General features: G+C 35.6%; 2 protein-coding genes across 4 annotated transcripts in view; one reads left to right on the top strand and one right to left on the bottom strand.

The window, feature by feature from the left end:
- The window catches only part of LOC120532594 (tumor necrosis factor receptor superfamily member 1B-like), a 44,103-nt gene extending 41,793 nt beyond the window's left edge, over positions 1-2,310 (top strand). For both annotated transcript variants that reach the window (XM_039758735.1, XM_039758736.1), the window contains exons 5-6: positions 704-793; positions 996-2,310. In XM_039758735.1, the coding sequence (XP_039614669.1) occupies positions 704-793; positions 996-1,037 (132 nt within the window). In that variant the 3' untranslated portion in view covers positions 1,038-2,310. The remainder of the gene's footprint in view (positions 1-703; positions 794-995) is intronic.
- A 3,754-nt stretch (positions 2,311-6,064) lies between these two features.
- The window catches only part of LOC120532591 (DEP domain-containing protein 1B-like), a 33,861-nt gene continuing 26,662 nt past the window's right edge, over positions 6,065-13,263 (bottom strand). For both annotated transcript variants that reach the window (XM_039758723.1, XM_039758722.1), the window contains 3 exons: positions 9,619-9,795; positions 8,043-8,228; positions 6,065-7,084 (listed from right to left, as the gene is read on the bottom strand). In XM_039758723.1, coding sequence (XP_039614657.1) covers positions 6,923-7,084; positions 8,043-8,228; positions 9,619-9,795 — 525 coding nt within the window. In that variant the 3' untranslated portion in view covers positions 6,065-6,922. The remainder of the gene's footprint in view (positions 7,085-8,042; positions 8,229-9,618; positions 9,796-13,263) is intronic.

Below are 13,263 nucleotides of genomic sequence, written 5' to 3'. Positions count from 1 at the left end.
ACAAAGTATTGAGTAAAGGCTGTCAATACTTATGTACATGTGATTTTTCAATTTTTTTTATTTTTAATAAATTTGCAAAAACCTCAAACTTATTTCACGGTGTCATTATGGGGTGTTGTGTGTAGAATTCTGAGGAAAAAAATGAATTTAAGCTATTTTGGAATAAGGCTGTAACATAAAATGTGGAAAAAAAGTGATGCGCTGTGAATACTTTCTGGATATACTGTATATGTGTTTGTGTTATTTATATATGCAGAAAATTGAAATCAATTAAGCAGACAATAGAACAAACACTATGAACTCAAGTTGCCCTGGATTGGTACCTCAGACAAATGTAAATATAACCTACTACACCATATAAAAAAAAATTACTTGTTAAAAAAAAAAAATGTGCCTTTCACCTTCTAAGCTCAAACTACAGTCCGTTTAGGGTCTTAGTGAAGTTTGCACCTCCGACCACAAATGTTGCTGCCCCATCTCCTTCCACTTCTCAAAAACACGAGTGTGTGTGTGGAAGTGTGACGAATGGCCTGCTGTCCAGTGTTGGTATCTGACAGTACACTCAGGACTGCCGGTACAGGATTTGGCGCTCTGTAATTGAGAACACAGACACAGAAGAGGGATACTGGAGGGAGAGCAACTTAGACGCAGAGGAAATCTTTCATTCATGTTTTTTTTTTTCTCCCCTCTTGTTTTATTGCAGGCTTACAAAGATAAGGACTCACCTCACATTTTACAGTGCATCAGAGAACGCAAATCATCAGTAGGCACTTCAAATCAAAAGGAATACAAGGTAAATGAGAAGTTTTATAAATATATAATACTTCATAAAACTGAAGTGCCCGTGATACCCACCAGGCAGAGCTAACATGTGGCTGTACAAGGCCTTGAACATGCATAGGAGCAAGTAGATGATATACAAGAAATAAAAACTAAATGGATTCTAAACTGGCATCTAAAAAGAAATATCCATTAACTCTCTTTTATTCTTTCAGAAACAACTGAAGAAGCCTCTGTTACAATCAATTTCCAATTGAAATGATCTCCTCAAAAGTATGGAGTCAACACTCCTTTGTAAAGAAGTCTGAACAAAAACAAAATGGACTCAGATTTGTAGAATATATTGTGTTTCAGACCTTTCAGCTATAAAATGAAAAGAATCATCTATGCATTTTTTTTTTAATTAAAGAAAGGTCTGTCCAGAAACAGAACTTAAGGGCTTTCTTTTTCCTTTTAATGTGCAGCTTGTGTGTTACTAACATAAGTAACTTCCAAAGCACTGTATACAAGCTTTGATAAAAGGCAAAACCCACAAGCAAGTCATGTGCCAGCAACACTGAAAGCCCCCTGCTCGAGACACGGCTTTCACTTTATTCCAGAATTGTTTAAGAAATTGTGTGAAGAAGTGGACTTGAGTACAACTTTAACATCTGTTATACATCATTCATTCTTTTATTCCCAAAACCAACATAAAACTTCAAACTATCTGAAAATAATGCAGCAACTGAATATTTTATATATCATCTCACCACAAGCAGAAGCACTGTGCCCTTACATGTCTCCATACAGAGATATACACTGGGATTTATTCTTGAAAACAATAGTTTGCCGTTATTTGTTGTCAGAATTACACACAGGCAAAAAAAAGGGTAGGGGCTTTAAAACATCCAGAGATGTTTTTGCGATTAAAGTTCACACACGTTGATAGTTTTCTTCGATGTAAAAAAAAAAAAAAAAAAGTTGAACTAAAGCTAACAAAGACAGCTTAGTACCACTACCAGAGTATAAGGCGAAATTTTAAAAATAACATGGCTTACTTATTCTTATGTCAACATTTTTAACTATGATTATTTTCTTCACATTTCTGACAAAATTAACCAGTTTGTGGTACATTGGCTGTTGCCTGTAGCCCTGACAGAAGCCAGTTTTCCAGCAGACATGGAGGAGTTTTGTTTGCCTGTACAGTGGACTTGTGTTAACATCATTCATCCAAAACATCCAATAGTAAAATACAGTTTGTTTTTAACACTTGCATTAGTGTTTTAGTGATGTCATACTTTACAATCTATCAATAAAAATGCTGTGTTATTTCTGTTACACCTTATGGACTTGAGTATCCAGACAATCACTGCTAACACTTCATTTACTTCACTTCTTGAAGGAATGCATTTCACCTTACCAATATGGCAAATACTTAATCTCACTAAACCTGAATTCTGGGTCCCTACAGCTAGGAGTTACCATCAACATCTGTGAATCCAGGTGTGTTCAGTCCTAGCCTGTCAATGAATAAACTTCACTTGCTGATAAGCTGCCGAGCCTCTCCTCTGTGTTTTCACTTTCCACCATCAAATATAAGTGTTGAAATTATAAAAAGTACCAACAGAATCTGAGCAAAAAGTTAAGCTTGCTACTGTATGTTATAAATCAAGGTGTGACAGCACTGTAGACCCTGAGCAGTTGCAGAACATTAAAAACATGCAAAAACTACCATACACACTTCCTCTTAGGAAAAATCATAATAATTCATAACCACTGCCAACTAAAGATTTCAGCAGATAAATCCATGAAATTAGACATAGCTAATGCAGCATAGGTTTAGCCTAACAGGATGCATAAACAGGAAAGGGTGGAAAAAAATCCTTAAAACCACCAGATGTCTGACAGGAAGCAGCAACAAAGCACTGAAAATGCATACATCACAGCATCATGTCTGCAAGAGCTGCTGCTGTCAGTGAGCAGGCCAAATATCAGCTCTAAACCAAGGGGTTTCAGCTATTAATAGCAGCAGCAGTAGGAGGAGTTGTGTCATTGTGTGCGTAACATAAACCCACAAAGTGGCTATTAAGACCTTTACAAAGTGAGCACAACTCTTCTTGTAATATTACTCTTAATTCCTTTCTTCTGCTTAAACAAACAGGTTCCCTGGCTACTGAAAAGTATTCGGCAAGAAAATACAACATTAACAGACAAGGAACATTCTGATAAAGCATAAACTCTTAAAAGGTCTGCGGCAATGCAAGTCTAATGTTTTAAAAACGCTCCTGTGAGGTGCTGCTTCGATGTGCACCAAAGCACTTGCACCATTAATCGTTTTAGAAGCTGTTGTAAGTTATAAAATCACGTTGCACTGTTGTCTTTTTCTTCTCGCATCAGATTTTGGAAACCTGATTTTCAGATTTTAGGATGATGGCAAAGTTGCCTTAGAAACAGAACCATATCTAAGTATGGCTGTTAGTTTATTTTTTTTTTTTAATCAGTCAAAATGAAAATGCTGCGAGTCACTGCCATTAGTTTCAGTTCATCTGCTTAGAGAATAATCCAGGTTGTATGGTGAATTGCCAAACTCCAGTAGTGGCATAAACAAAATCAATACTTAAATGATGTTTTACTATTAAAACTTTCACTCATGCCTGTACATTTGCTCTGTTCTACTGCCAGGGGCTGGGAGCCGAGTTAATTTCTAGCTAAGTGAATCAGGGATGGAGGAGGACACTTCAAGTGAGACGCTACGGTGAAAGTCACAACTGGCTGAAGTCTAAAGGAACTACTGGTAGAAGGTTACTGTGGGTCCACATAAAGAGAAATAGCCACCTTTATGTTTCAAGGTGTCGCCAAAATAAATTCACAGGGTTAGGATAAAGCGTACTCTTCCATCCATTTATTTCACTTGTGTAATTTTATGAAATTTCAGGGAGTTCCAGGGTTAATAGCTTCAACTTCTAAACTTAAGAAAAGTTGAAAAGGGACAAAGGTGGGGGGTGAATGAGTAATTGGGGAAACAAAAAAAAAACTGAAGTCTAACACTTAAATACTAGGGATGTCAAGCTATACAAAAATTAGCATTCAAACACTATTAAAAGTAGGTAAATTTTAAAATGTGGGTTAAAAGAACATGTACATTTGTGCGTAATATGTCTGTATGCTTCATTATGAATATTTTTGCTTGTTTGCTCACAATGCACCTATAAAACCTGCATCGCTTGTGACCCATGCATTACTCAGCCTTCATTAGGAAAGCCCAGCAATTTACAAAAATGGCATTTTCTGTGGATGGAAAGTGACATGATCCAAGAAAAAATTGGAATCAAAACACTTCACATGCATGTAATGCACATACAAGTCCTTGGGTGTATAAATAAGAAGTCAGTGCCTGTCTATATTTTATAAGTCGAAGCAAGGAGAGTCTATTCATGTTTCACAAACGGAGTTGCTGAATGTCCTAAATATTGCATTGTAATGATCTTTAAATATTTCCTTCCTTTATATATTTTTTTTATTTAACAAAAACCATTTATTCACAGCAACCACTACTAAGAAGGAAAATGCACAGAAAAATTTTAAATCAAATGAGGCACAGGTATAACATTTGAAATCTTATTTTTTTTCATTATGCCTTTGTTTTAGGAATTAGTCAACAGCCTCCAAAGGACGTGTTGGTTAAAGTAGCCAAGTATGCTTTCCTGAAACTGAAAATGTTTTATACAACAATATTTATATAGCACATTTTCATAAAAATGATGTAGCTCAAAGTGCTTTACAAGATGAAGAAAATATAAATATAAAAATAAGATTACGCAATACTAAGTAACAAAAAATAACGGTCCAATGGCCAGGACGACAGAGGAAAAAAAAAAAAAAAAATCTGTAAGGGTCACGAGACTGCCCAGCCCCCACAATGGCGATTTTAAAACTGTTATACAAATAAAAGAAAAATCAGGCAGTTATTTCCCATTATGTTTAATGACAAATGCATAACAGTTTTAATATAAAACAGCAGCAAATCAGGGAAATCTGGTTCAAGAGTAAAAAAAGGAACTGGAATACTTTTAGGGCACAAGAGAACTGTTTAAAATATGTTAGTGCATTTGTTAACCAAAAAAGCAGAGCAATGTGGTAGAAAATGTGTTTTATAAATGACACAAATTAATTAAAAACTACAAAAATGGGGATTGTGAAAGGGACGTGCACAACATTCAAAATACAGAAGTGCCAAAGCGTAGCAATGCAGAAATTAGTATGAGGTAAAATAACGGACCATTCTTTTACAATCAAAATATCACCATTTGCTTGAATAATGTTTGATCTGGCAACCCTAATGAAGACAACAATAATATAACAAAACTTAGTACATAAGAAATCTAACAAACCATAGGTGAGAAGTCCGCCAAGCTGATTTGTTTAACTAATCGCTAAATTGTCTCAACATCTCACCCAGAAATGTCTTACAGATTATCAAGGTTTCAGTTTCAAGTACCTGTCTCCTGTAGATTGTCCCAGATTCCTAAAACTTTTTGTATAAAGTAGTATTTCTTGGCTTCAGTTATAAATATAACACCCCAATTTCCACTGGTGGTCTCAAGTATGCGAGCCACTGTTAAGCTGACAAGAGTTCCTGCCTTATCTATTTTATCAACGTCCTTGAGAATTTTGCAGACATGGGTTACGTCCCCACCCAGTCTCCTCTACTTGAGACGAAACAGGTTAAAATCTGAGTCTGTCAGAGCTGGACATGTCATGAAATCTTAGAATGCACTTGGTTGCTCTCCTCTGCACTGCTTCAAGTGTTGCTATGTCTATTATAGCATGGTGACCAGAACTGCACACAATACTCCAGATACGGTAACACTAGACCATTATATAGGTCCGATCATAACATCATAAAAATGGTTGGATATAAATCATGTTATTTGCCCTTTTAATTATTTATACACATTGCTTGCCCTTTCCAAAAGTATGCTGTTAAGGAGGCACTTCCAGACGACAATCAATTAACGAGTTGCAGAGATCACGGGGGAGGGGTGTGTGATGACTCTCAAAGAAAACACAGTTAATTAGAAGTCACTATTCCAAAATGGATACCAAGCTTTGAGTCTGTGGCAGAAAGTTTGGATCTTGCTAAGCACTTTATATACGTACAGACATTATGTATATTTTAAAGACTCAAGTTTGCAACCTTTTTTGGCAGACTAGGAAATTCAAGTGTTGTGCTCTCTACCTCTGAAGGTGGACACTGAAATGTACTGCATCAGTAAATGTATCAATTAAATCAGTTTTAAAACTGTTCACAATAAAACTGACAAGACTTTAATACACAAATCTATTACAAAGAACATTAAAACAGGATTTTTTGTTAATCCGAGAATTGCACAGTAGAAGGCACAAAGGATAAATATGTACAAATATAATACTGCTTGTAAAGGTCAGACCAAGTCTGGACAGTAGATGCACTATACTCTAATGAAATAAAACGTGTTTTCTAGGAAATGAAAAACAGAAAATATTCTCTTTCACAATGTTAGAAATGTTATGATAAGAGCTTTTACAACTTTCCCAGAAGATACAAGTTCTGCAGTTTAAAACAATCCTTTTAACATTTAGAAAACAGCTGCACACACACACAAAATAAAAAGAAATTCCATAAAGATACTGTAACAGATCTAGTTCAGATCATACCCACCATGACAAAGCAGCATTCTCATTAAAAATCTGAAAATCTTTCAAGTATACCAGTGAAATATTCTAAGTTAAAATTACTAATGATTAAAAGTTTTAGATGACCTGTGTTTTCTCTTAAATACTTAAGATTTCCATAATTGAGCCAAAACTGAAATTGTGGACAAAAAACAAGAAATTTAAGTGGACACTAAATCCTTAATATTTCTGCAAAATAAAATTCAGATACAAATTTAACACTTTCCCCTATTAAAAAACATACCGCTCACAAAATTTTGTGTCATCTGCACTCTGGGAAGAGTTTTAAATGAAATATTAATAATAAAAAAAACACTAAAAATGACAAAAACTCGTCTAATTGACAATTTTCCGATCTTCTCATTGACACAGAATGACAGTGGATATGGCATAGACTAAAACCTACAAGGTGAAAGGCCACTCGAGGTTTCCATTTCAGAAAGCGTATTCATGTCCGGAAGCTCCTCGTCCTTTGAAATGGTTGGAAGGGTTTTTTTAATGTGAAAAACATTAGCTGTGGTTTTATCTTGGGTTTTTCAGGAAACAATGATTTCTCACTTCCTGTTGTAGGAAACCTCTTCCTGTAGACTTCAGGATAAGACTGCTGAAACTGTAGGATATAGAATTTGATTAAAAAAAAAATAAAATTTCTTATTTATATTTACAATTTCTGTTTTATAAAAAGTGTTTGGCTAAATCATTGAAATCACACAGTGAGAATAGATGATCTGGGTGAAATAAAATTGAATTTTTAAAAATTCCATGTACACATTTTTAAGATTAATTGAAATGAGCAGAAATCTCAAATTCCTCAACTTTTTACTTTTTATTGGCTCTCAGACTGTGTATCAGATTATTGGGGCATTCTGAAGGCATTGATAACCAAAACAGAGCATTTCTGCACTTTCATGATTCATAAATTGCCTTAAAATAAAACATGCATTCATTTCCTGATTCTACTTCTACAGGGTGGTGGCGGAGAGCTGCAGCATTGGGCACAATGTATGAACCACTTCCAGTCTGTCTAAGTGCGCACATACAAACACACACACAGACAATTTAGATTCACCCGAAAAACCAATTATTTACTTCTGCAGTGGAGTGACAAACACAGAACCTGAAGCAAAGACAAAGGGGCGTTGTGCACACTTCACTGACTGCGACCAGGCTTGGATTTGAACGAGCTAAGCACTGTACTCCCCAACTAAGATTCCTCTTAGAAGAAATGAAACAGCTCACAATGAAAACAGAACATGGCCTGCCATTTTAGAATTTACACCTCCATGAGTTGAAAGCTGGAGCTCAAATCTGTAGGTTATCTATACATAAACACAGTCCAGGAAGATTGCACACAAAATAATCAGAGCAACCTTATTCTATACAGACAGACCATAATGGAGTATTTTACATATCATATACACATATACACGCATATACTTTAGTTACGCTGGGGTAAAAAAAAAAATCTATTTTTAAACATTTAAAAAAAAAAAAAAAAAGTGTTTTATTTAAAAATTTGGCTACATAGTAACAAACGGTAAGATAAAAAATGCACAGCCCTTTATTACCTGTTTCAGTTTCTTCTTTTTCTCTTTGACAGAAAGCTCTGTATCCTTGATGATCTCTTCTAGCAGTTCAGCCATTGGCATCTGGGCACTGCTTGTTCTCTGCTCCTCAAATTCTTCCTTGCTGATTCGTTTGCAGTAAGAGTGGGAAACGAAAGATGCATCTGCATCAGCACCAGCATACTTTATCTAGAGAGAATTATATATTTATATTTTATCAGCAAACCAAGCCATATCAAATACTGGCAGGTTTACTTTGTTGACATACGACCTGCTGGTGTACATGAATGCATTCAGCTCAGCAAGCATGCGCTACAGAGATCTCTGCCAGAAGTAAACAATTGCTGCAACAAAGTGAGGGAAGTGCAGAAAAAGTGCTTGGGTATCACCCATGCCCCTACTGTTGATAAAAAACAAACTTATGTACTACTGGGAATGGTGTACTTTCACCCAGCCGCTACAACCATCACCAACCCACAGAGCACAACTGTGGTACCCCATTAAGCAGCACTCAGCCTTACAGAGGTCAAGGTTTCAAGAGTTGTATATTGTACAAGATTGCTTAGGATATTGGGAGAGTTGCACCTTCAACCACATAGCAAACAACATGGTTTATACTGGACTCCACATCTCTAGAGTTAAACCACAGAATGTTGCTGTGAGGTGACACCCAGTCAGTCATTGATGGGCTGAAGAAGTCGAGAGGCAGAAACAAAAACAGCTTTCTAAAGTTTAGATAGTGTGGCAAGACCAGAGGGGGACACAAAAATGTCTATCGTGGAAGCATATCACACAAGACAAACCAATTCTAGGGTGAAATTCAGTTTTATACCAAGACACACTTGCACTCCCACGTGTACTAACATCTCCTCAGTCATGTAGAACAAATTCAGAGTCAACAATTAACAAGCATAATAATTGATAGCAAACCACAGTGGTTCCACATTTTTTTCAGCCGAATTGTTAATTAAAAGCTAATTATTGTTGTGGAAGCAAATTAGTGTGTTAGGAATATTTTGTGCTTCATTTTAGTTAACTTATTTAAGATCTCCAGGCCTGAACAACTTGTTTCAGTTGCAAAAAGCTGCATTCCCTATTTCAATTGTTTTCTTAACCAGCCACCAGTTAACGATTAAAGGCAAATGACAAGCCAGCCTGCAGTTCATCTTACTTGGTCACATTTACATCTGTCCGTTTTTATTGTGAAATATCAGTCTTAATAAAATATTTGGAAAGAAATGGAAAATAGTAAAGGCTTGAGAATTAATAATTTTCCCTGGGACCCGACCCACTCATACCATTAAGAAAACAAATGCATAGAATTTTAAGCTCTTGGCAGCAGCTGCTTTAGAAATCTGATTCCATAATAATATGGTCATCTTCTTGCAATCCTCCGAGCACAATCCAATAAGAGTGAAGGCTGAAACATTGTTGAAATATGAAATGTTTTAACAACCATCATGCACATCCCTAATTGTAACTATTACATATTTTTAATATATCCCAAGTCAATTCCAGAAGGCAGACGTTCCTGTCAACCATTGACTTATTATACAAGAACAAGTCCTGAATAACTTACCTGAACTCTTCTTAAGTGAGACAGGTGCTCCTCCACCATTGTCTGCAGTTTAACAGGAACCTTAAGTATCTCATCACTATTGTCCATCATGAAGGTCACTAGCTTTGTTGCCAGCAGCTCATCCAAATCAACCTCATCTTCTGAACGCAATATACAGCGAGAGAATGTCTGAACCATCTGGGAGAGAAAGTAATCAGAGCTGGTTAAACAAACTCACCAAAAATCTCAATGTTCTGGCATGTGTACTGATAAATATATGAAATTTATATAAAAAAAAAAAACTGACCATTTTGCTCACTTTCTAATAGGACTGCACAATCGATTATGTAATGTTCATGACAACAAATGCAGCAACTTACAAATACTGGAAAGTTACAGTTGCAACATTCCATTTAATTCTCCTGTTCTCTCAGAGGTAAAATATATTTGTTTTATTAGCCTGCAGCAATTCTTGTGGATTGGTATTAGTAGACCTAACACCACCTCTTATCCAAACATTTGGAAAAAAAATATTCCACCAAAGATCAACAAGGTAACAGAATTTACATATTCAAATAAATGAATCAAAAAGAAATTAACAGCACACTGACAATATCAAAAACTGACAGATTTTTCAAACAGCATAAAAATAAGTAAAAGCTATTATAGACAAGCAGTCCATTAAAGGAAGATGCAATTAAAATATAATCTTCACTCAGCTTCCTTTGAATAAAATGTAAATGGGGCATTTCCAGATTCCACATCTGAACACGCATTTGTCACTCTTAAAATTTAACGCGCATATATTAAATAACTGAATTAAGTGTATTTTTTTTTTTTTTTAAAATACCCTTTCCTCTTAAGCTTACTCAACAAACAACATTGCTCGAAAAACTGACGTATTTCCTAAGTTTAAGCTTTTCTTCCATGCCCATTAGCCTCCAAAGTAAGGCACCAGTTAGAGCAAGGTATTTTAAGTTATAGAAAGGGCTTAATTTTAGAACGCAATATATGTTTGGCAAATACATATATAGCATGTTTTGGAAGAAGTTAACTTCAACTTTAAAAATGCAAACAGTGCACATTTCATTTTTCTGTAAATACACTATGATGTCTTTGTAACATTCAACTTTTCTACAAGGAAGACTTGCAGGTCAATGTTCTTTCTTGTGAGACAATCTTTTGTTGGGCTGCAAATAAGTCCTGGTGTACTACATACACGCTCTGAATCACTAAAAATTTATATCACCTTATATTAAAATGTAATCACATTTAATATATAAAATCCTATATCTATACATTGCAAACTCACCGAATTAACAAAACTGCTATTTCCCATTTAGCTAAAAAGCTGAAATTTGACAGGATGGTACATATAGGACAGTAGGTCCACGAAGAAAGTACATTTCGGTATACCAATATTTAGGGTTAAAATTTCACCAGAAGAAAGAAATACCACAAAATCTCTAAACCTTTTGATGAATTTGATTGAAATTGGGGATGTTGTAAAAAAAAAAAAAAACAGTCCGACGTGTTTATTTGTTAATATTTGTCATTAATAATGCTTTAGGCATGCTAATACATCGCATCCCACATTTCGTCGCACAGAGAAATGAGGTGTGCCAGTTTAAGCAACCTAAGGTTGCCTGTAACATTGAAGCTCGAAGACAACCTGCGAGTTGTGTGGTTGTGAGCATTGTCAATTTTGAGCAACTGATCCAATAACAAAGGTGTTATATATACACTGTATAATCCCCCCCAACCTCTTCATCTTAGCTGCACCAAACTGCAAAAGCCACAGTGGGGACTACAATCTCCATCAGGCAGTACAATACTACAGAGGATTTCATCAGGGCTCACCAAGTTTAAGCACTAGTTTTATAGTCTCGAATAAAAGCGTACTTGTTCTATTTGTACCTTTTGTGAAAATGCTTATTTGATATTTGGACTTCAGTCTTCAAACATTATACACTTCATGTCAAAATTTTGTCGTTAGTATTAAAACATGAAAACAGTTTGTCTTTTAGGTATGTGTTCAACATTTTTTACATTTCCTGTCATCCTACACTTGCATAGATCTTTGTAGGCATGAAACACACGTGAAATGCATGTGTTCCAAATAATATATTGTTTAGCCTATACAGCTCTAGGTACCTCACTCCCTGATAAAGCCTGAGCTGGGAGAGGTTGTCGTTGTTTCTGTGGCGGTGGGAGGATGGGATAGCAGGCTGCTTGGGCTTAGACACATTTCCAAGACAAAAGACGCTGACAGTGAGGTGCAAACAGATTTAAGGTGGGCAGGATTTACATAGGCATTGGTAATTCTAGTGATTATTGATAAAAGCTCCATCATCAAAGGGAGAAACTGCTGCTTAATTTACCCCCTTAATCACTTTGGAACAACAATATCATCTCACTGGATTACAACATTTATCTTAGAGCAGTGTTTCTCAAACTTTATGGTCTTGTGACCCAGTTTTACTTTACAATCCTTGATGACACTCAGACAACATTTGAAGATAGGGGGTTCCCCACTTTGTGAATGAAGTGTAATTAAAAGAGCAGGGTGGTGGGTGAAACGAGCACAGTTAGTAACGGGGAAAAATATCACACAGCACTGTTGATAGCTTAAGCTGACCGGGGATCGGGGGTGTGCAACATACAACAATAAATCCGAGAAACTGATTGCACTACATTTTTTTTTTTAAATCTATTAGTGCATAGCATTGCATTTTTGAAAATGCCAACTTTGTTGTCCACCAGCATATCATTTAAGTTCACATTAAGTATGCAAAAAAAAAAAAAAAAAAAACACCCTGCAAAATTGATGGAGCCAGGCCACAAAAGAATAGAATGAAGCATGTTTTTTTTTCTCCTCTATAGTTGATGGAGATGCTGTTTATAAGAATGTGATAAGAGGAGAACAGAAGGGTGATGCTGAGCGAGTAAAAGTCATTAGTAACTTTTGTTTTTTGTCGGTAGAGATTTATTCAAACCCACTTTATACCTAGGCCTTACTAATTTTAGGCTTTGATGCTAATGGAAAATAGCGATTTTTAGGAGTTAAGCTTTGAATTAATCAGTTTTAATTAACCTTTGTATCCTTACTAAATACTTATTTAATATGAAATTCTGCTGCAATCTTAAGTAAACTAACATTGGCACCTAATTAAAAAAGTAACAGATTTCAGTTACACTTTCTTGTATTGCTTTCTCTTTGCATAAAATTAGCTTGTGAATTCTTTATGTATTATAAAAATAAGCCTGCAAGTGCTGTTGTCAACTGGAATTATAGAAACATTCTTCATTTGAAGTGTTTCATAACATTTTAATAACGTTGCTTGGAAATTGAATGTCATTAAAGATACCAACCAAAATGAAAACAAATGATAAACAAACAAATGCATAGAATTTAGTATAGGAATCCCTGCAGCTGTACCACCATTTGTGGTGCATAGTCTTTTAGAAGGTACAGTAATCCCTCCTCGATCGCAGGGGTTGCGTTCCAGAACCCCCCCACGATAGGTGAAAATCCGCGAAGTAGAAACCATGTTTGTATGGTTATTTATATATATTTTAAGCCCTTATAAACTCTCCCACACTGTTAACATTATTAGAGCCCTCTAGACATGAAATAACACCCTTTAGTCAAAAGTTTAAACTGTG

The sequence above is a fragment of the Polypterus senegalus genome, chromosome 7 (genome assembly GCF_016835505.1).
Source record: "Polypterus senegalus isolate Bchr_013 chromosome 7, ASM1683550v1, whole genome shotgun sequence".
NCBI classification, from domain to species: domain Eukaryota; kingdom Metazoa; phylum Chordata; class Cladistia; order Polypteriformes; family Polypteridae; genus Polypterus; species Polypterus senegalus.
Note: the sequence above shows the minus strand (reverse complement) of the source record. Positions and strands in the feature narration are given on the sequence as shown.